General features: G+C 43.8%; 3 protein-coding genes across 4 annotated transcripts in view; all 3 read right to left on the bottom strand.

Annotated features, from left to right (window-relative positions):
* Nucleotides 1–3,115: 3,115 nt before the first annotated feature.
* Nucleotides 3,116–4,297, bottom strand: LOC311057445 (pyrin-like; the record flags this gene model as incomplete). Its single annotated transcript, XM_084074402.1, has 1 exon — nt 3,116–4,297. The coding sequence occupies one exon, from the start codon at nt 4,295–4,297 to the stop codon at nt 3,116–3,118; it is 1,182 nt and encodes a 393-aa protein (XP_083930528.1).
* A 3,591-nt stretch (nt 4,298–7,888) lies between these two features.
* Nucleotides 7,889–8,923, bottom strand: LOC311057444 (kelch domain-containing protein 3-like; the record flags this gene model as incomplete). The annotated part of the gene is made up of 2 exons (XM_084074401.1): nt 7,889–8,420; nt 8,517–8,923. 2 exons carry the CDS (start codon nt 8,921–8,923, stop codon nt 7,889–7,891), a joined length of 939 nt encoding a protein of 312 aa, XP_083930527.1.
* A 7,134-nt stretch (nt 8,924–16,057) lies between these two features.
* LOC311056905 (U2 snRNP-associated SURP motif-containing protein) overlaps nt 16,058–21,907 on the bottom strand; it is a 45,225-nt gene continuing 39,375 nt past the window's right edge. Inside the window, exons 19-24 of one of the 2 annotated variants that reach the window (XM_084073751.1) lie at nt 21,631–21,711; nt 21,213–21,276; nt 20,579–20,732; nt 19,753–19,863; nt 17,580–17,767; nt 16,058–17,119 (exon numbers count right to left, since the gene is read on the bottom strand). In XM_084073751.1, the coding sequence (XP_083929877.1) occupies nt 16,999–17,119; nt 17,580–17,767; nt 19,753–19,863; nt 20,579–20,732; nt 21,213–21,276; nt 21,631–21,711 (719 nt within the window). In that variant the 3' untranslated portion in view covers nt 16,058–16,998. The remainder of the gene's footprint in view (nt 17,120–17,579; nt 17,768–19,752; nt 19,864–20,578; nt 20,733–21,212; nt 21,277–21,630; nt 21,712–21,907) is intronic. The other variant, XM_084073752.1, reaches the window with a different exon arrangement.

Genomic DNA, 21,907 nt, shown 5'->3' with positions numbered 1-21,907 from the left:
GTTAGAACCTCCACATCCTAAACCTACACCTCCTGGTATACCTCCTCCACCACCTCCTCCTCCTCCCTGACAAGAAGCCATGATGTTTCGCCGCCCAGAAGAAATGATTCCTACAGAATAATAACTAAGGCTAAAGGCGGCGGTTTGGCTGTGTGTCTCGGTGTCACTCTCCTCCCTCTCTCTCTGTGTGTCTCTCTCTCTCGCTCTCTTTCTGGTCTCTCTCTCTTCTCTCTCTCCGCCCATGCGCATGTATTGAGCTGCGTTCCGCTGTCTAATATAAGACTTCAAACGTAGGACCATCTCTTCAGAATAAGAGTACCCTCTATATAGAGTAAAAAGAAGCCATTGAAAAACACATTTAAACTATAAATTAAGCATTTAAAGGAGGAGTTCACCCAAAAAATGACTTATTTTCTATCCTACATGAAGCCTTGATTTCATGGATTTATAGACAATAATTTGATGACCGTGTGTATTCCGGTAGGAGACACAAATAATCTATTTTGTGTCTCCTACCGGATACATTTGTCGGTAGGAGACGGAATCAAAGTATTAGTTTAGGAATGCCACAAAAACAAAAAAGAATCCATGGATTCAAGGCTTCATAGGGTGTGCAATTGGTAGAAAATATTTTTTGGGTGAACTCCTCCTTTAAACGAAGCTAGACAACACAAATTATGTTCATGTGTAACAAAAAAAACTATTTTTAACTGTTTTAATAACATTAAAGGTTTATCTAAACGCATAAATGCTGTTGACTGGAGAGTGTAGCCTTTACAAACAGGCTCTATGCACAGGTACAAAAGTAAGTACAAAAAAAAAGTACAAAAAAAAACTTTAATCTGAAACACAATTTTATACAATATAGAGGGGGTCCCTGCTTCATCTCTCTCTCAGCTAGGGGGTCCTTGGCCTGAAAACGTTGAAGACCCCTGAGTTAGTGCAATCTGGGAACGCATCGTCAAATAAAAAATAAAAACAGCGCCCCCAGTGTTTTTCACTTTTGCATTTGACTCTGAAGTTCTCCAGTAGAAGCCATTTAAAAAGACATACGTCATCAATGTGTTTTTTTTAAAATGAACGTATGTCCATTAAAAAAAAAACATTAAATACGATCATCTTATTTTGAAGGCAAACCGGAAACCTTATATGTGATAGCTCAGGAACCGGAAGTCTTATGTTGGATAAAGGAACGCAGCTCATGTATTGTCAGTAGGCCACTCCCCCTCCCTGGACGCACCGAGGAGGCGGAGCTGCGAAGGGGAGAGCCGCCTCTTTCTTTGGGGTTTCGACCAGGTGGGCGTGGTTTTGAGCCATCACGGTGATCAGTTCCACAGATATATATTGTGAAAAATAGCAGATCTACAAGCTCACATTAGTTGGCTATTGTCTAAATTGTTGATTAATAATGGCAGATCTAAATAGCCAATCTACAAATAAATAGCAGATCTACAAGCAGATACAAATAAATAACAGATCTACAAGGTCATCTACAAGCAGATACAAATAAATAGCAGACCTACAAGCTCATCTGCAAGCAGATACAAATACATAACAGATCTACAAGCTCATCTACAAGCAAATGCAAATAAATAACAGATACAAATAAATAGCAGATCTACAAGCTCATCTACAAGCAGATACAAATAAATAGCAGATCTGCAAGCTCACAACTAAATAGTTTGCTGATTGCATTCCACTAGGTTAGGGTTTGTGCATTTAACCACGCCCACCTGGGCGAAACACCAAAGAAAGACTCACCATCTCCGCTTTACTTCCTGTATCTGCGTGAAGTGGGCGTGTGTGCGTGCATGCATGTGCGTGTGCGTGTGTTTGCGCGCGTGTGTGTTCGTGTGCGTGTCTGTGTGCGCGTGCATGCATGTGCGCGTGTGTGTGTGTGTGTGTGTGTGTGTGTGTGTGTGTGTGTGTGTGTGTGTGTGTGTGTGCGTGCGTGCGTGCGTGCGTGCGTGCGTGTGCGTGCGTGCGTGCGTGCGTGCGTGTGTGTGTGTGTGTGTGTGTGTGTGTACGCCTCTTCAGGGAGACCGGAAGCACAGTTGCAGTCTGTTATTTCCAATGGAAGAGTGAACCATTCTTTATAATTATAATAATAATTATTAATTATTATGAATTATTAAAAAATATATTAAAAAGTAACTAGTACTTTTTCCACCACTGGTCACAAAAACATACAATATGAATATCCACAACATTTTGACACTAATAAAATGTTACTTTTTTCCAGGGAAAAATAGGAGAAAATCTACTTTATTATTATTGACCTTTCTCTGTCCCAGCAGCACACTCTCGCGGGATCTATAATAACACCAGTAAACATAGGGACGTTCGTGAGATTTGCCGTCAGACGCCCACTTAGGAGACCATTTGTAGGATTTGTACCATGTCGCCCTCTAGTGGCTCCAACAGGGATAGTGTATCTTCATAAAATTAACCATCTTTGGTTATAGTATATCTATATGTCGCATCACGACTCATTGTGAGCTTGTAGATCCGAAATATATATAGGGATGAAGTGATAATGTATGTTTTGTAATGATGATCAAAACCTACAAAGTAACTAGTAACTAAAGTTTTGGGCGGAACATTTGGAGTAAATAGCTGACCTACAGGCTCACAAGCTCTGTTGTGAGCTTGTAGATCTGCTATTTTCAACGACACATTGTGAGCTCGTAGATGGGCTTCTTTCAGGCAAAGAGGTTTGGTGTAGAGGGGGAAAAAGAGCAGACCAAGTACATAGCCGCAAAGGTCACATTTACTATAGGCAAATATAAGTATATGGTTAAATGGTTATATGTCTGAAAAGTATCTTTTTTTAAAGAAGCAAACATTAATTTACACAACACTGAGTCAACACGTCTATGAAGCTATGTTTGAAATGAAAAATAGTTTATGCATAAGTTTATGAACTATTCTAAACTATTTTTTACTATAGTTTTTCTCTACATGTTTTCAATGTCTTCTGCCTATAATGACATTGTCTGATTTACTGACTATTTAAACTCCATGCTGTTCTTCTTCATGTTGACAGGAGAGCTGATCAGAGGAGCAGAGTTTCTACCATTATTAATATTTGTTGGAGGGAACAAATGCTTTTTCTTCATTTTGAAGATGGAGGGAACATGTTCCCACCGTCCTCCCTGAGCTCAGTGTCCATGTTGACAGGAGAGATGATCAGAGGAGCAGAGTTTCTACCATCATCATTATTACATGGACAGAGGAATGGAAAGAGTTTCTCAGTGAAGGTGCAGCCAGTGAAAGAGTAGAGATGAACTCTGGTCTCCACATCATAAAAGGAGACCAGACCCTCCTCATAATCCACAAACACTCCCACTTTCTGGACCTCCTCTCTTACAGGTAGGAGGACAGGAGGGCCAGCATGAGCCCAATACTCATTTGTATTCCACAACTCTATAGTCCAGTAACCATTGTTGGGTCTCAGTACGTTTACACCTTTCCTGTTGATGGACTCTCTGGCCACTCCTAACCTCCACATAGTCTTCCCTGTAACCTGAACCTCATAGTAAAACCTTCCTGAGGAGAAGCTTTGTTTTCCTAAGACATTGGAATATTTAGAGAATCTCTCTTTGTTGTCAGGGAGATTCTTACATACATTTCCATAACTCACTTGTTTTCCATCCTCAGACAGGATGAGCCAGGGATGTGCTGTATCAGGGTCCAGAGTTACATCCACCTCATATTGCTGGATCCTCCTCAGCTCAGCATCACACAGCTTGTTCTCCATCTCTTGACTGAGTGTCTTCTCCAGCTGAGCCACAGCTGTCCTCACTGTCCCCATATGTGAACACTGATGGACATTGATGTTTGTCCAGTCCTTGGTGGGTCTCCACCCAGAGTTTTTGGATGGGAAGTTGTGGTGGAGGAGGTGGAGGTGGTCTTCAGTGTGTGAGAGCTGCTTCAGCTCAGAGCTTCTCTTCTCTAATTGAGTGACTTCCTGTTGCAGCTCATTAATGAAGCCTTCAGCCTGTTTCTCTGTTGTTTTCTGCTTCTCTTCAATCACATCAATGAGCTCAGCCTGACTTCTCTCAATACAGCTGATCAGAGCAGAGAAGACCTGAACACTGACGGCTATGACCGTATATGCATCTTTCCTGCTGAGCTCTACTGAGTGTTTGACCTCCTGAATCTTCAGTCGTCTCTCCTGGATCATCTGCTGAACTTCAGCCTCTGTCTTTGCTTCATATTCCTCTTTCAACTTGTGACTCCTGAACTGATTGGCCATCTCAGAGAGGACTTTATTAACAGAGAATTCCTGTCTCATATAGAATGTTCTGTTACATAGTGGACACTTACACACATCATTAGTGTCCCAGTAACGTGTGATACAGGCTTTGCAGTAGTTGTGTCCACATGGAGTGGTGATTGGATCAGTGAACACATCCATACAGATAGAACACAGGAAGTGATCTTCAGAGACGGGAATGCTGGCAGACGCCATTTCTACACACTGAGAATAAAAGTGTAAACAACTAAATCACTTCTTTTGTAAGAGAGAACACAACCAGTGATCTACTAGTGTGACTCTTCCAGTGAATATGTTCGATGACGCTACAAATCCAAGGTTAAGCGGTGTTCTAGGATTCTTCTAGCAGGTGATGTCCAGCAGGAGGCGATGGTGAGCCGGTACGAAGTGGTGAATGGTGTTCTCTCAGTGTGGGATCTACTTTTATACCAGGAGCTTTACAACATCACTGTGATGTCACTATCACGACAAGTCACGCCCACACCCGGAGTTCCGTGTCAGCCTTGCCCAAATAAGGAGTTCTGTGATGTCAGACTGGCCTCCAAGTACACTGATCAATATTAGGTAGCCATAGCAACCCACAATCAACAAACTGATTTCTTATGGAAATCTATGAGATGGAATCTCCATATATGGGCATAAAGGGTACAAACAGACACATTTAAAGATATCTCCATATATGGGCATAAAGGTACAAACGTAGGGCCCTATCTTAGTCAAGAGATCCTAAACCCACGATGTGGGGATTTAGGGGGGGGTCATTGAAGACCCCTGATGCACAAGGTCCTCATCTGGAGATGTTTGATACCTCTCTTTGAAGAGTTGAATGGATGATGAGGAACAGAGTGTCAGGACACTACACTGTTAGAAAGAATATACAAGATCTACTCAATACAATTGTGGCAACTATTTACAATCAATATTATTAATTAAATCTAACAGGCTTGGAACTAAGTAAATAGAACTCATATTCGATCATTTACTGCAATGCATTTAATATGAGTAGATTCAAATAGTGCCAGCCTTTTCACATTGGCCTATTATAGCGCCACCAGGAGGCCACAATAACCTACCTGACCTGGCAGAGACCTGTGCTCGGAGGAGCACTTTTTCTTTTGTTTCTGTTTTTGGGCGGTGTAGCCGCCCCTATAAGTGGGGTTGGGACACCTCATTAGTACACCCTTCGCTGTACTGTGATTGGCTCATAATAGTACACCCCTCTACATTAGTACACCCCTTGCTGTACTGTGATTGGCTGACTATTGGATGACTCTATTCAGCACTGTGATTGGCTAGCGAGACACATGATGTAATTAATAACCTATAAATAGGACTATATGCACTTAAAAAAAACACACTTTTTTTCTGGTCCCGGCATATCCCCATATATGGAGTTTCCAAAGTAGCTACGCCCAAATATGGTGTATAGTGCAGGGGTCTTCAACAGGGGGTCCGGGACCCCTAGGGGGTCCTCAGAGTTACTACAGGGGGTCCGCCAAATGTTTGTGTGATATGATTTCTTATTTTCGCAATAACCACTTGAACCCTAGCATCCCTATTCTGAGAACTTTAGCCAAAAATAGCTGCGAGGCGTTGTGAGCTTGTAGATCTGCTATTTTTGGCAAAGAGGTATAGGTGTAGAGGGAAAAAAGAGCTGACCAAGTAAAATGAACACAATTGTATACAACTAGAGGGTCGGGGCGCTGCGCGCCCCTCCCCCCTAGCCGCTGCGCGGTGCTTTGTGTTTGTTGGTCTCTATAATATATAAAGCCATAATAGGAGATGTTCCCAATGGAGCTATGCCCAAATATGGAGTGTGTTGTCTGACCTCACTTGGGTCTCGTTGGGCGGTTATATAAAGCCATAATAGGAGATGTTCCCAATGGAGCTATGCCCAAATATGGAGTGTGTTGTCTGACCTCACTTGGGTCTCGTTGGGCGGTGGTCGGCGATGACGCTAAGGAACAACATGGCCGACTGTAATGTTGTGAGTTTGTGTTGGCCGCAATTAATTATGCTGCGAGGGGGCAGATGTGTGCTGAGCAGTATGAAGTGGCCTACAGACTGCGCGTAGTAATTCTGCACGTTGTGGCGTGTCTTATTAGTGACATTGATATGTTGTTTTTGTGTTTAGTCCCACACAATGGCAGGTTTTTTGGGGGGGTTTTGGGTTTAGAAATGTATATATATATATAGAGATAAAAAGAGGGGGTCTCTGCTTCATCTCTCTATCAGCTAAGGGGTCCTTAGCCTGAAAAGGTTGAGGACCCCTGGTATAGTGTATATGACGTCAGATCTAAGTGCCACTTCATGAGGACAGTCCCCAATTGGTCAGCCGGCTCAGCCTGCTCCATATATGGATCTCCCAGACACCACGACCATGTATGGTTTTCACTAGAGACCGAAGTCGCCCAAACTCCATACTTGTTAGTTGTTATTTTAGAGCTCCACATAGGAGTCGACTGCATTTGATTGCGCCTGAAACCATGACAACACGATATATTGAGGTTAGACAACATTCTCCATATTTGGGCGTAGGTGCTATTGATAAACATAGGACGTTTGTTCGCGAGATTTGCTGTCAGACGCCAGCACCGACTTAGGAGACCGTTTGTAGGATTTGTGTATCATTTTGCCTCTAGTGGCTCCAAGTGGGACTTGGAGCCAATTATTGGAAATTAACCATTGGCTCAACTTTATTAAGAGAAGGTCTCTGGATTGGATTTCCACATTATCATTGAGGTTTGGGTTGTTGCCACTAAAGATGTAGGCCATACATGGGCAACTGGCCTTCACTTAATGCGGCCCACAGGTTAATATCGGAATACTGATATTATTGATTTCAGCTGTTACAATTCCAAACATGCAAACATGAAACCGCGTTAATTACTTACAGTCTGTATTAGTAGTTTAATGACAGGTATTCAAATTCGATTGTCTTTTTTATGTTCAATGTATATGTATTTAAGTTAACATAAGTATAACTAAATCAAGGGGCCAGCCTGACATATGAATCATATCATATGAATGGCCTGTATGGCGCTGTTTTACCCCTGCATGTGTCAGAAGGAATATTCTCTCATTGTAAGCGGATGGGGTTTTGACAAACTTTAGACTAGATTTTCTTACCTTAATAAACATTGTCATAAATACTATATGCTTCCAGTCGCTAGTTTAAAGTCTCCTTTCAATCATCATGATATGCGTTTTGCTAAACTATGGTCCCATTTATTCTAAAATTGATGATAAAGTACAAAGCTGGACGGACACACACATGCACGGACGGACAAAGTGAAAACATACTCTCCACCATGCCTTCGGCCTGGCGGAGACAATAAAAATGTTACTTTTCAGGATTCCATTTAAAAAATACCAAAAAATAAATAAATCAGTATTCCAATTCAAAAATACCAAAAATAGCAGATCTACAAGCTCAAAATGTGTCGCAGTGCAACACGTTTTGAGCTTGTAGATCGGCTACTTTTGTGTGACATAGAATGGCGAAAAAAAGTTTAAATACGTAGAGACAGTATATACAATGTGGCTCCTCTGGAGTGAGTGTGGAAATATCGTGGCCCTCCCCATCATCAATGTTGCATCACCCCTGTACTATATCTTCGTCGTCATGGCCGCCAGTTCCCACCTGACGTTGTGCGGGAGCCCCGAGAGCTCCAGACGGTACCGGATAACCGCCAGCTTGCATAGCGTCTTCAGACTAGGAGTCACGTCCAAGACGTATAGGTCGTTGGCCGTGTACAATCCTCCAAAGAGGACGACGCGATCTCCCACCATGCAACAGCACATCCGGTACATGTCGCACAGATTCTTCCCTCTGGGCTCGACGCTCTTCCAGGAGAAGGTCTCCGGATTGAATCTCCACAGATCGTTGAAGAACTGGTCATCGCACGCCCCACCGAATACGTACAGCTCTCCGTTGTAGGCAAAGGCGGCGTGACCCTCGCGTCCTTCCGGACGAAGCCGCGTAGAGGGCGTGTTCAGCCAGCAGTCGGTCTCCGTGTCAAACACGGTGAGGTTGTCGTTGACGTCCTCGTGGTCGTCATCCTCCACGCCCCCAAACACAAACATCTTTGTCCCGATGACGGTGGCAGAGTGATGTGAAGAAGCCGGTGGTGGAGTTCCTCTGGTGTTAATTAAAGACCAGACCATCGTGGTGGTGTCCAACTTGTAGATATCGTTAGTGTAACCGGTCAGCTGGTTGTATCCTCCATAGACGTACATGACCCTCCTCGAGACACAGGCCGAGTGGCCCCGCCTCCCCTTCGGAATGGTACCGTAAACCGTGGGCTTGAACCATGCGTGGGCGTCGACATCGAACGCGTAAAGCACCTTGCTGTACTCCCATCTGTTAGTGAGTCCCCCCCAGATGTAGATCAGATCTCCTATCAGCACGGCGGTGTGGTAGCGGAGCATGGGGGGGACGTCAAGGGGACGCTGTGCTCTTCCGGGAGCCACTAGGGGAAACTTCCTCCAGCGCAAAGACACAGTGTTGAAGACACGCACTTCGATATGAACCGTGTCGTAACTGTCACCTCCAAAGGAGAACACCTCGTCTCCTACGGCCACGGCAGCGGCATGCAGGCCTCTCTTTGGTCTTTCCTTCAGATGTACGTCCCAGCAGAACATCTCTCACAGCAGACCTGTCTGTACAGCAGACAGGCTGTTCAACAGTTGACACATTCAGAAGATGCTAAAGGCGAGCGACATTCTTGCTAAATATGCTAAATTATATTTTGTTAACTTGACATTTCCTTTTAAAGGACACAATTGTGATGACGACATTGAGATGTCGTTGTGCGATGACGTCATTACGTAGAATACACAAAAGTGAAATGACTTCACTCAGTAGAACCAGTAGAAGCCCTCGAACAAGGGAACCAGGAGACCTGGTACTACCAGACCCCTAGTGGTCGAAATCTGAATGGCCGGACTTCGCATGACGTGTGTGCAGAGGAAAAGAGGGACAGACCGACCGACCTACCGACCGACCGACAAAGCCTCATGTAGGCCGACCCCCTGGGTCTGGCAAAAATAACCTATTTTATCATTAGTTGTCTCCGCCAGGAGACTATGTTTTCACTTTCCGTCCCCCCCCCCTCGGCCAAGCTAACATTGGTCAAGCCTCACATGACACGTGACAATATGTTGAAAGAGTGTGCTCTGATTGGCTAGTGAGACGCATGATGTATAGCGGCCTATAAAAAATAATGTGTCACTTTGAAAGAGTCTTGGACTCTTTCAAAGTGAGGTAAGACAGGAGTAATCACGAAATGGCGGAGTAACACTTAAGACAGGATTAATCAAGTAACACTTAAGACAGGATTAATCAGGAACAGTACTGGCGGAGACCTGTGCTCCGAGGAGCACATTTTCTAGTTTAAAATCAATTGGACCTTAACTCTTTCACTGCCATATTAAATACAAAAATGAATCATCCACTGCCAGCGATTTTTGGTTTTCCTTACATTTTCAACTAGTCACATAATATTTATATCCAGTATGATCGATCCCCCGACGGTTGCTAAACACGAAGGGATTCACTGTGCTTCCGCAAAGAAAAGAAAGAAAAGTCAACGCGACCCCGTCCGCTTGTTACAGGCCTGGTAACACCCCCCCCTTCCGGAAGTCTCATTGGCATTTGATTTCAGGAACTGGGTCTGGTCTGAGGAGGGCTTACCTGGGCGTTTATTTGTCGTCCACAAAATGAACTAGCCTATCACCGTCCTCGCTCATTGTTCTGTGATTGACAGTGGAGGTTGGCCAATCAGGTGGAACCCGAATGGAGCAGAGTACAGCCGACCGAAATGGAACGGCCGTCATTGAAATTCTGTCCGCTGTTTTCATCTCTCTTATAACATTTCAAGACGCTCTCAAACTTTTTTTTCCCCCACAATTTTGTAACCCTTATTTTTTACCCTGTGCCAATTTTCTAAGTGATCCTGGGCACTACACTCCCCTCACCAGCCTAGGGAGGCCAGGGCTGAGCTCATGCCTCCTTCAATGCATGATAGACAGGAGGGATTTCAGAAAAAAGGCCTTCTATAAGGAGGTTAGAGGCATTTGGGGGTAAAAGTTGGGAACAAGGCCATTTTACATAATTCAAGGGTGCTGAATCAGAAAAACACTGTTCCCAAACAAAATTCTTAGTGCTTAAACTCCTAATTTGCATATCAAAATGGCTGCCGATTTTGAAGTATTTCTTAAATAACTCTATAACAAAGCAATCAAATCTGACAAATAAAGTGTATATATTTATATTCTGAGGGTCAGACAATGTGTGGAAGGTATTTATAATGTAATAGATGTAAATAAATGTAAATAATGTAAATAAATATGCAAATTAGAGGCCACTATTACAGAAAACGGTTTTGTACTTAAATTGATCCATCCGCATCCCCCTTATTTTATTTTATTTCTACTTATCTGTATTTTTACCATCCTTAGGACATCTAAAATAAATATTTAGATGATGTAAAAATCCTGGTACATTTGGCCCCTGATGACCAAAAAATAAATGTGACGTTCCATAAATACGCTATCATGGGGATTTCTGCCTTGTATAACTCACCCCCAGGAGGAGTTAGAGCCACAGAACTGGTACTGATATCTGAACACAAACTACTTTCAACAAAACTATATAGAGTGGGATGGGGATGGCTATAGGTACACTTAGATGGCCAACAGGGAACAAAACTATTGGGTCGTGCACACACAAACTATTGCCCGTGTACACAGTGGTTAATCCCAATGGTCTGAGTATCTACAGGGCTGACAAGGGACTAGTACAGCCTAGTACAACCTAATAAAGCCTAGTACAACCTAGTCTTAACTAGTCCAGTCTGTTCCATGCTAGTATAGCCTATATCGCCGTCCCCTAGTCTGTTCCATCAAAAGGCTGGACTAGGCTATGGGTGTACTAGGCTTTACTGTTGTAGACTCTACTGGTCTCTAATAGACTGTTTTAAATTACAGTAGGCTGTGCTGGTCTGTACAACGCTATATTAGGCTTACAAGGCAGATCTGTACTACAGTATGGTCTACAAAGGTTCATGCAAAACTATTGCTCGTGCACACACAAGCTATTGCCCGTGTACACAGTGGTTAGTCCCAATGGTCTGAGTATCTACAGGGCTGATAAGAGCATAGCACAGCCTAATAGAGCCTATTAGAGTCTAGTACAGCCTAATCTATCCTAGTCCAGCCTTATCAGTCCTAGCATAGCCTTGTACCCCCTCCCCTATTCTGTTCTCCCAAAAGGCTGGACTAGGCATGGGTGTACTAGGCTGTACTATACTAGACTCTACTGGTCTATAATAGGCTGTTTTAAGCTCTAGTAGGCTGTGCTAGGCTGTACTAGGCTCTATTAGGCTGTGCACGGTAGATCTGTACTATGGTCTACAAAGGTTCATGCAAAACTATTGCTCGTGCACACACAAGCTATTGCCCGTGTACACAGTGGTTAGTCCCTATGGGTTGAGGATCTACAGGGCTGACAAGAGCCTAGCACAGACTAATAGAGTCTGGTACAGCCTAGTACAGCCTAACATATCCTAGTCCAGCCTTATCAGTCCTAGCATAGCCTTGTACCCCCTCCCCTATTCTGTTCTCTCAAAAGGCTGGACTAGTCATGGGTGTACTAGGCTGTACTATACTAGACTCTACTGGTCTACAATAGGCTGTTTTAAGCTCTAGTAGGCTGTGCTAGGCTGTACTAGGCTCTATTAGGCTGTGCAAGGCAGATCTGTACTATGGTCTACAAAGATTCATGCAAAACTATTGCTCGTGCACACACAAACTATTGCCCGTATACACAGTGGTTAGTCCCTATGGGTTGAGGATCTACAGGGCTGACAAGAGCATAGTACAGCCTAATAGAGCCTATTAGAGTCTAGTACAGCCTAGTACAGCCTCATCTATCCTAGTCCAGCCTTATCAGTCCTAGCATAGCCTGGTACCCCCTCCCTATTATGTTCTCCCACCAGGCTGGACTAGGCTAGACCTGGGTGTACTAGGTTTTACTGTACTAGTCTCTGCTGGGCTCTAATAGTCTGCTTTCAGCTCTAGCAGCCTTTGCCAGGCTTTACTGGGCTCTATTAGGCTATAGAAGGCAGTACTTTACTTTGGCCTACAAATGTTCATGCAAAACTATTGCTCGTGCACACACAAGCTATTGCCCGTGTACACAGTGGTTAGTCCCTATGGGTTGAGGATCTACAGGGTGGACAAGAGCCTAGTACAGCCTAATAGAGCCTATTAGAGTCTAGTACAGCCTAGTACAACCTAGTCTAGCCTAGTCCAGCCTGTTCCATGTTAGTATAGCCTATATACCACCATCCCCTAGTCTGTTCTCCCAAAAGGCTGGACTAGTCTTGGATGTACTAGGCTGTACTGCACTAGACTCTACTGGTCTCTAATAGGCTGTTTTAATCTCTAGTAGGCTTTGCTAGGCTGTACTAGGCTATATTAGGCTTTACAAGGCAGATCTGTACTATGGTCTACAAAGGTTCATGCAAAACTATTGCTCGTGCACACACAAGCTATGGCCCGTGTACACAGTGGTTAGTCCCTATGGTCTGAGTATCTACAGGGCTGACAAGGGACTAGTAAAGCCTAATAGAGACTGTTAGAGTCTGGTACAACCTAGTACAACCTAGTCTAGCCTAGTCCAGCCTGTTCCATGCTAGTATAGCCTATAGAAATGATTTCATGTGCATGCCATAAGCAATGCACAACACGTTGTTGCAAATGCCGGAAATCTGGGTTACGATGCACAGCCACGTGTGCATGTCAGCAACGAAGTGATGATCAACCTCCTTGTATGAATGTGGTCTAGTGTCTAGACTTTCGTTCAACAATGGCCAATACAGTATCTTTAGAGTACTAAACCGTTATCTGTTATGGGGGCCGCTATTTTGCATATTTCGGAGTAGGCTGATTATTATATTATTATATTATATTATATTATACTATCATATTATATTACTTACAAATTCTTTACTCATTGTAGAAAATGTATGACACTTCATTTGTCAATTTTGCTTGCCTGGCCACAGAGTTATTGAAGATAAAGGTGCGAATTTGTCAATTTGGCAGCCATTCAGATATGCAGATTAGAAGATCAAAAACTAAACATTTAGCATGGGGAAAAAGTACGTATTTTAGATGTCCTAAGGATGGCAAAAATACAGATAATTAGAAACAAAATAAGGGGGATGCACATGGACCCGTTTGAGTACTATGGTAAATCGTTTTATGTAATGGTGGCCTCTAATTTGCATATTTATTTACATTATTTACATGTATTTACATTTATTACATTACAACTACCTCCCACACATTGTATGACCCTCAGAACATAAATATATACACTTTATTTGTCAGATTTGCTTGCTTTGTTATAGAGTTGTTTAAGAAATACTTCAAAATCGGCAGCCATTTTGATATGCAAATTAGGAGGTTAAGCACTAAGAATTTTGCTTGGGAACAGTGTTTTTCTGATTCAGCACCCTTGAATTATGTAAAATGGCCTTGTTCCCAACTTTTACCCCCAAATGCCTCTAACAATCACATATTTCAGAAATCCCTCCTGTCTATGAGAGCCAACTGACCTTCTTGTCACCTGACAGGGGGAAGTTTCCCTGGTTGGACGTAGCGCGTGGAAGGAACATGTTATTCCAACCAGCCCCCAGCGCCCACAGCATCCCCGGCGAGGATCAAACCCAGGACCTTCTAGCTGTGAGGCGACAGCGCTACCGACTGCACCACCGTGCCCTCTGTGCCATCTGCCCAAACTTCTTGTTTGAATTGACTTTTAAGATATCGTTCGGATAAAACGTAGTTGTTTAACTTCATATATGTGGTCAATTAATCATGACAGAGCCTATTTAAAAATAAAAATTCAGAGAACCGGCAGGGGCGGGCAGTGACACGCATTGTATCCGAATAAAGCAACCTATTTTCGGCATGGCCCTTTCAGAAGTCCCCCTGCGTCACGTTGCTCTGGTGGTTGTGTAACGAACTGCTGATTGGCTGAAGGGAAACAAACGGCTGATTGGCTGAAGGGGTTGTCAGTCAACGGTATTACTCCCGCCCAGCTCCAGCCCACAGCAAAAAAAAAAAGCCAAACAGGCCCCCATACCAGACTCCTCCTTGAAATTAAATGGAAATGAGATTTACGGAAGGGGTGTGGTTTACAGGCTAGGCGTAAAACAGATATGGAGATAAGGACCTTTTTCTCAAGATCCTATAATGGGAGTGGACGGGAGGTAGGTTTTTTGGACTGGATTCACAATAGTAATAAGTAATAAGCAGTGGCGTGCACAGACATTTTGAGGGGCAGGTGCTCAAGTATATTATACTTTTCTCTTTTTTCCCTCTACACCGATACCTCTTTGCCAAAAATAGCAGCTCTACAAGCCCACAACGCCTCGCGCTGCGAGGCGTTGTGGGCTTGTAGATCGGCTATTTTTGGCAAAAGTTCTCCTCAGAAAAGGGATGCTAGGTTTCGAGTGGTTATGGTAAAGAGAAAAATCATATCACATAAAGAATTGGCGGACCCCCTGTAGTAACTCTGAGGACTCCCTAGGGGTCCCGGACCCCCTGTTGAAGACCCCTGCTGTAAACTGGGGGGAAAAAAACGTTTTTTTCCCCTTTTTTTCAAAAGGGCACTTCTGGTCAAGAGGGCAAAGGGCAGGTGCTCTAGCGCCACCTAGAGTCTACCTGTGTACGTCCCTGGTAATAAGCCTCATCAATGGAGAACATCCTCCACTTTCCAAAGCAGTGAGTGGGAATAAATTAATAAAGTCACACACTCCTCATCACCGGGAACAATTTATTTTGTCAGGTTTTTTTTTTTCACGGAACTAGTAGCAACATTCTGTTCAAATCTTCCATTTTTAAAACAAAACGTTAAAACAAAGAAAATATACAGTATATAACTAATTACAATGTTCAAACTTCATCATACAAAAAAAGAAGAAGAAGAAGAGTGCGCTGAATCTCGTGAAGCGAGAAGAAGAAGAAGAAGAAGACATCAGGGTTTAAAAGGAAGAGCGAGGAAACCATGTGACGTCAGTAGGCTCCTCCCCCCCAGGCGTGATTTATACCCAAGTTGCACGCAGTGCGAGTGTCGCCGGAAAGAGCAGATCTACAAGCTCTCATAGAGCATTGGTTCTCAAAGTGGGGTCCGGCAAAATGAGATTATATAGCATCACAATCATTTTAACCTTTTATACTTTAGCCATTCAAAAATAGCAGATCTATAAGCTCAAGCTATGAGCTTGCAGATCTGCTATTTTTTTTTGAAAAATCGTGAACATTTGTGCAAATATTTGAATACTTTTAGATTTTTTTATGTTTCATGCGAACATTTTTAACTCAAATCTTTGCTTCTGGGGGGGGGGGGGGGCCGGGGGGGGGACAAAACATTTGAGATGGGGGTCCACGGCCAAACAAATGTAGTTTTTGGGGGTCCTTGACGTGAAAAGAGTTTGAGAACCACTGTCAGAGAGCATAGCAGTGGCGGACATTTTGTTTAGCGGCCCTGGTTCCAGAGATAGAACCATTCATTATTTTTATTTTTTTCCCTTAGAGATTTCCGAAAACATTCATATTCATTATTTTAACGAATTAAGACCTGGAACTGTGTCATTTTTAGATTTGAGCTAAAAAGCATTATTTTACACTTTGGGCTATTCAAAAATAGCAGATCTACAAGCTCGTACAAGCTTGTAGATCTGCTATTTTTGAAAAATCGTGAAAATGTGTGCAAATCTTTGAACATATATATATTTCTAAAGCGAACATTTTTAACTCAAATCGTTGCTTCTGGGGGGTTCCTGGAACAAAATATTTTGATGGGGGTCCGCGGCCAAATACATATAATTCTGGGGGTCCTTCACATGAAAAAGATTGAGCACCACTGATATAGAAACATAAGTTTTTCAGAGAACTGTTAAGATTTAGGAGACATGTAGAATCGGCTTCAGGTCTCAATGGGTTAAGCCGGGAACCAAGCCATCCAGGCTCCTGGTGAATCATGACCATAAAACATTTGATTCTGTGTCAAAACAATATTTGTAAACCGCCAAAAGACAGGCAAGGTTGGTAACTTTACCTTTTTTTACCTGTTTTTTTTTTTTTTTCCTGTTTTCAGGTTTGGTTCGAGGCTTAAAATAATCAATACGAATATTTTCGGAAATCCCTGTGGGGAAATGAATGGGCTTTCTATCTGTGGAAGCAGGGCCGGTAATCAAAAGGGCGATCTGCTCTTTTATATCAGCGTCAGTCTGAGTTAAACAAGAGTCATTACAATGTGTAGTGAGGGGAACAGGAAGTGGGTGGTGTTGTAGTGACGAGGAGAACAGGAACAGGAAGTGGGTGGTGTTGTAGTGACGAGGAGAACAGGAACAGGAAGTGGGTGGTGTTGTAGTGACGAGGAGAACAGTAACAGGAAGTGGGTGGTGTTGTCGTGACGAGGAGAACAGGAACAGGAAGTGGGTTTGTGTTGTTGCAGAAACACTGGGCTGAGCGATCCGGAGAACGGCCGACTGTGGAAGAATTCAGCACGAAACTAAAACAGAACAAAAAGAGGCCAGACAGACAGACAGACAGACAGACAGACAGACAGACAGACAGACAGACAGACAGACAGACAGACAGACAGACAGACAGACGGACGAGGTTCTTGTGTGTTGTTTTCGTCAGCGTTTGCTCCTCTTGGTCTTGTGGGAGCGATGCGGCGACCGCGATCTGGACCTGAGAGACGACTTCTTGTCCGGCGACGGCGACTTGGAGCGTTTGGACCGCTTCGGCGACTTTGTTCTGTGACATCACAAATCAGAGAGAGAGAGACAGAGAGAGAGAGAGAGAGAGAGAGAGAGAGAGAGAGAGAGAATGGAAATGAACCTTTAGTGCAGTGATTCTCAAACGTTTTTCATTTTCACGGACCCCCATTGTACTCTGCTTTAGGGCCGCGGACCACTGGGGTTGAACCGGGCCTGAGAGTGTAGGCCTCAAGATCTGCAAGCTCATAGCGTGGCACTCGGTGCCGCGCTATGAGCTTGTAGATCTGCTATTTTTCAAAAGACAAATAAATCAAAAAAATGACACAGATTCTTCCCCGGTCTAAATGGGTTAAAAAATTAATTCCTTTAACAGGTGATGTCACTTCCTTTAACAGGTGATGTCACTTCCTTTAACAGGTGATGTCACTTCCTGTAACAGGTGATGTCACTTCCTGTAACAGGTGACGTCACTTCCTGTAACAGGTGATATCACTCACTTTACAGGCGAGCTGCTCCTGCATATCTGCTCCTCAGAGTCTCTGCTCCTCCCTCTCCGTCTGTCCCGGTCCTCCTCGCCCCGCCGGCTCCTCTCTTTGTCTCCTCCTCCTCTCTTGTCCTCCTTCGACCTGTCTTTGGACTTGGACGCAGACCTCCCTCGTTTCTCCTCCTTGTCCTTGTCAAACTCCTGCGGTGGATGAAACCAGACGAGGAACACTTTTTCTTTTGTTTGTTTCTCCTTCATTTATTCAGGGAAGCCCATAGACAGGGTTGCACATAACTGGTGCGCATGCGCACCCAAAATAAAAAATGCGCACCACATCAGGCGACGCGAGGCGCTTTTGCGTACCAACAGCTGGGACAGGAATTTCCAAGCTTTTATTTTTTAGCAAAACTAAAAAATAAAAGCTTGGAGATCGAGGCTAGGAATTTACTTCCTGAAGCCACAATCACACAATCACTCTAAAGCACCCGTCGGCCCCATGTACAGCCATTAGGCACAGGGGTAGAGGACGCATGCTGCACGTGATTGTATGAGTGTTGACTCGCGTCGCCTCGCATTGCCTCGCTGCGTGCACGCAGCCAGCAGCGGCTGTTAGAGGCACTCGTCACGATGATGAACGCACCGTAATGGTGCAAAATATGCCGTGAACGTCCCAATCTGGCGGATAAAATCAGCGCAGCAGCACAGGGCACCAACCTTGGGGGCTTTACCTAACAGCGTGAGAAAAAAAAAACGGCGAAAATCGGCGGAATTTAGAAGCAGAGCGTCCTTTTTCTCGATGTTCAATTTTCTAAGTGATCCTGGGCACTACACTCCCCTCACCAGCCTAGGGAGACCAGGGTCGAGCTCATGCCTCCTTCAATGCATGAGAGCCAACTGACCTTCTTGTCACCTGACAGGAGGGAGTTTCCCTGGTTGGACGTAGCGCGTGGAAGGAACATGTTATTCCAACCAGTTCCCTTCCCCTCCATCAGGCGCCCCGGCTGACCAGGGGGAGGCAGTATAGAGACCAGGATTACTACATGTTTTTGTGAGGGTATTAACTACCCTGAGAGACACGGTGAGAACATGCAAACTCGACACAGAGTAGGCCCTTTCACCAACCCCACCTAGGGTATGGGCGCTGATGACGCAGAGGAGAAGACACGCCCCCAGCACCCACTTTATCATATAAGATACAGTGATGGGTGTGATAAAACCTAAGGGCACTGTGGTAGACTGCTTCAAGAGGCTTCAGTGTGGAGAGTGAAGCATGCATAGACAGTATATCACCATAGTCAAACACAGACATTATGACAGATTGAATAACAGTTTTTCTGCTGGCAAAACACAAACAGCACCTGTTTCTATAGAGGAAACCAATCTGTCCTCTTAGTTTTTTGGTAAAGTTCTCCACATGAACCTTAACACATTAACCGCCAAGAACGTAGTCCTACGGTCCATTAAATCCAACTGTTAAGCGCCGAGACCGTAGCCCTACGGTCCGGGTGCTTTTTCCTTTTTTTCATTTTTTTTCCTCAATTTTCGACACGGACCATTTCAGTGTAACACCACCGGAAACGGAACTATTTGCGATCCGGCTTTGCCGATCCCGTCGGCCTCCATTCTAAAGCGCACACTAAAACTCCATTTTCTCCTTGTAGTTTTTTCTCCTCGGTGATCACTTTTTAACATAAACCGTTCTAACTACAACATGGAGGCACCGTTTGACACGTGGTCTTCACTGCTCGAACCAGGCAGATGTCTGCGATGTTTACAAAATGTATGCACAGCTCAATCTCACGGATTTTAACGGGGTCTATGGCGACGTGAAAAAAACAAAAAAAACAACAATAAAACCTTGGCACTGGTGAGTACATTATGAGATTAACCTCTGGCGGTGGAAGTGTTAAAGGAGAGCTTGGAATCTCGCCAAACGCCCAGGTATTTATAAGATGACACCAGCTCAATGTGTTCACCTTTTCACACCATGCGGTCCTTTGTTGGGACACTTTAGGATTTTAACCATTCCAGTGCCTTAACGATTCTCTATTAACGATTCCTATAGGGGGGGGGGGTCCCTTAGAGGTCTGTAACTCTGAGAGTTTACAAATGGAACCAAATGGACCCTTACAGGTCTGTGACTCTGAGAGTCATCCTTTAACGCACAGGAGCAGGTAGGAACCAACCTTCTGCAGCAGCTTGTTCCTGTAGTGCTGCACTTGCTGTTGCACGCTCCTGCCGCACTTCCTGGGCCTCTTACCAGACTCCAACTCATCCTGGATCTTCATCACCTTCACCTGCAGGAACAACCACAGAAGAAGAAGAAGAAGCGCGTCATGTATTCTGTAGTGCAAACACGGGCAACTGGCGGCCCCGGGACCCACATGCGGCCCCCACCTTCACTTAATGCGGCCCGCAGGTTAATATCAGAATACTGATATATTATTGATTTCAGCTGTTTGCAATTACAAACATGCAAACATGACCCACGTTATTTACTTGAGTCTATATTAGTATATTAACACATTAAGACCTGGAACTGTCTCATTTTTAGATTTGAGCTAAAACAGCATTATTTTACACTTTGGGCTATTCAAAAATAGCAGATATACAAGCTCATAGCGCGGCACCGAGTGCCGCGCTATGAGCTTGTAGATCTGCTATTTTAGAAAAATCGTGAAAATGTGTGCAAATCTTCTGAATATATATATTTCTAAAGCGAACATTTTTAACTCAAATCTTTGCTTCTGGGGGGTCCCTGGAACAAAATATTTTGATGGGGGTCCGCGGCCAAATACATATAATTCTGGGGGTCCTTGACATGAAAAAGATTGAGCACCACTGATATAGAAACAGACGTTTTTCAGAAAACTGTTGAGATTTAGGAGACATGTAGAATCGGCTTCAGGTCTCAATGGGTTAATATGTGACTTTTACCACCAGTGAGTGTGTGCGTGTGCATATGCAGAGATGTTCACACTGACTCTCATTCAAACAGGTCATGTGACTTGCCTCCAGCTCCCTCAGCCGTTTCCTCTTGACCTCAGACATCTGGAAGCTCTTCAGTGAACTGGCAAAGTCTGCGTCATCGTACTGACGACCGCACGACTCCTCATCGCTGCTGTCGTTGTCCGACTCCCCGCCTTCTGCGCCGTGATTGGTCGAACTGAAGCCCAGGGGGGAGGGGGAGAGAGAGAGGGAGGGGGAGAGAGAGAGAGAGAGAGAGAGAGAGAGAGAGAGAGAGAGAGAGAGAGAGAGAGAGAGAGATCAGGCAACAGTTAATCAAACTAATTGATTTTCGGGAACATTATTTAATTTCGACTGAATTTAGGACCTACTGTCCACACTGTTATTAACACATTAATTGCCAAGATCGAGTTAACTCGATTTTAGCAAAAATAAATACATTTCAAATGAATTTTCGAAGATCTTTACTCTCATCCACTTCCTTGTTAACTTAAAACTTTAAAATTTTGTATCTCGGCTCCTGAGTACTTTTTTTTTTTTCATTGAAAAATCTCTGGCATGAATAACAATAGGCAGTGAAAATAATTCAGGCAGTCAATGTGTTAAATGTGATCTTTAGGACCTACTGTCCACACTGTTATTAACACATGATCCGTTCAGTGAGAGCATGAGAACGTACCTTTCATTGTTGTCTTCCTCACTGTCTCTCTCCACCACACTGTCCCATTTAGACTCTGTCCTCGCTGAAGACCAAAAAAAAAAGAGAGATCTTAGTCAGTGAAATGATCTAATTCTCACATTTATGTGAGACCAATTATATATATAAATATAAAAATTATGTATTCCCATTATTTAAACATCTCTCTCAACGGGGAAAAAAACAAACTTACATTTTCAAAATATGAAATTAATTTAGTATCAAATGAACAGCCATTAGTACCGACCGTTTTATTTCACCTTTTAGCTGAGCACATTAATCCTGTGTTATTTTCAATTATAGTGAGGGCTCTAAGTCTGTATGTTCTGTATGTATTGATTATGGATTATAACATATTATTATGTTGCTCCCATATGGTTTGGAACGTAGCTTACATTACCTTGAGAGAAAGCTTCTGTGTCGCTCATCTGTTCCCATTTAGACAGAGCGACCGTGGACACCACAGAGCTACCATCGTCTACTGGAAGAAAAACACACATCCTGTTATATGTCAGAGTGATGAAGATGATTCATGGTTTGACCACATGAACCCTAGCATCGTCCCTATTGTGGGGTGAAACATTTGGTGAAAATAGCCGTGAGAAATGCTCAGTACAGGATTAACGGAAGGACAGGGCACCAACCTAAGGGGGGGGGCACCAAACGGCATGGAGAAA

Source organism: Gymnoscopelus microlampas, assembly GCF_963454915.1.
Source record: "Gymnoscopelus microlampas genome assembly, chromosome: 12".
Taxonomy (NCBI): domain Eukaryota; kingdom Metazoa; phylum Chordata; class Actinopteri; order Myctophiformes; family Myctophidae; genus Gymnoscopelus; species Gymnoscopelus microlampas.
The sequence above is the reverse complement of the archived record's forward strand: the minus strand, read 5'-3'. Positions and strand labels throughout refer to the sequence as shown.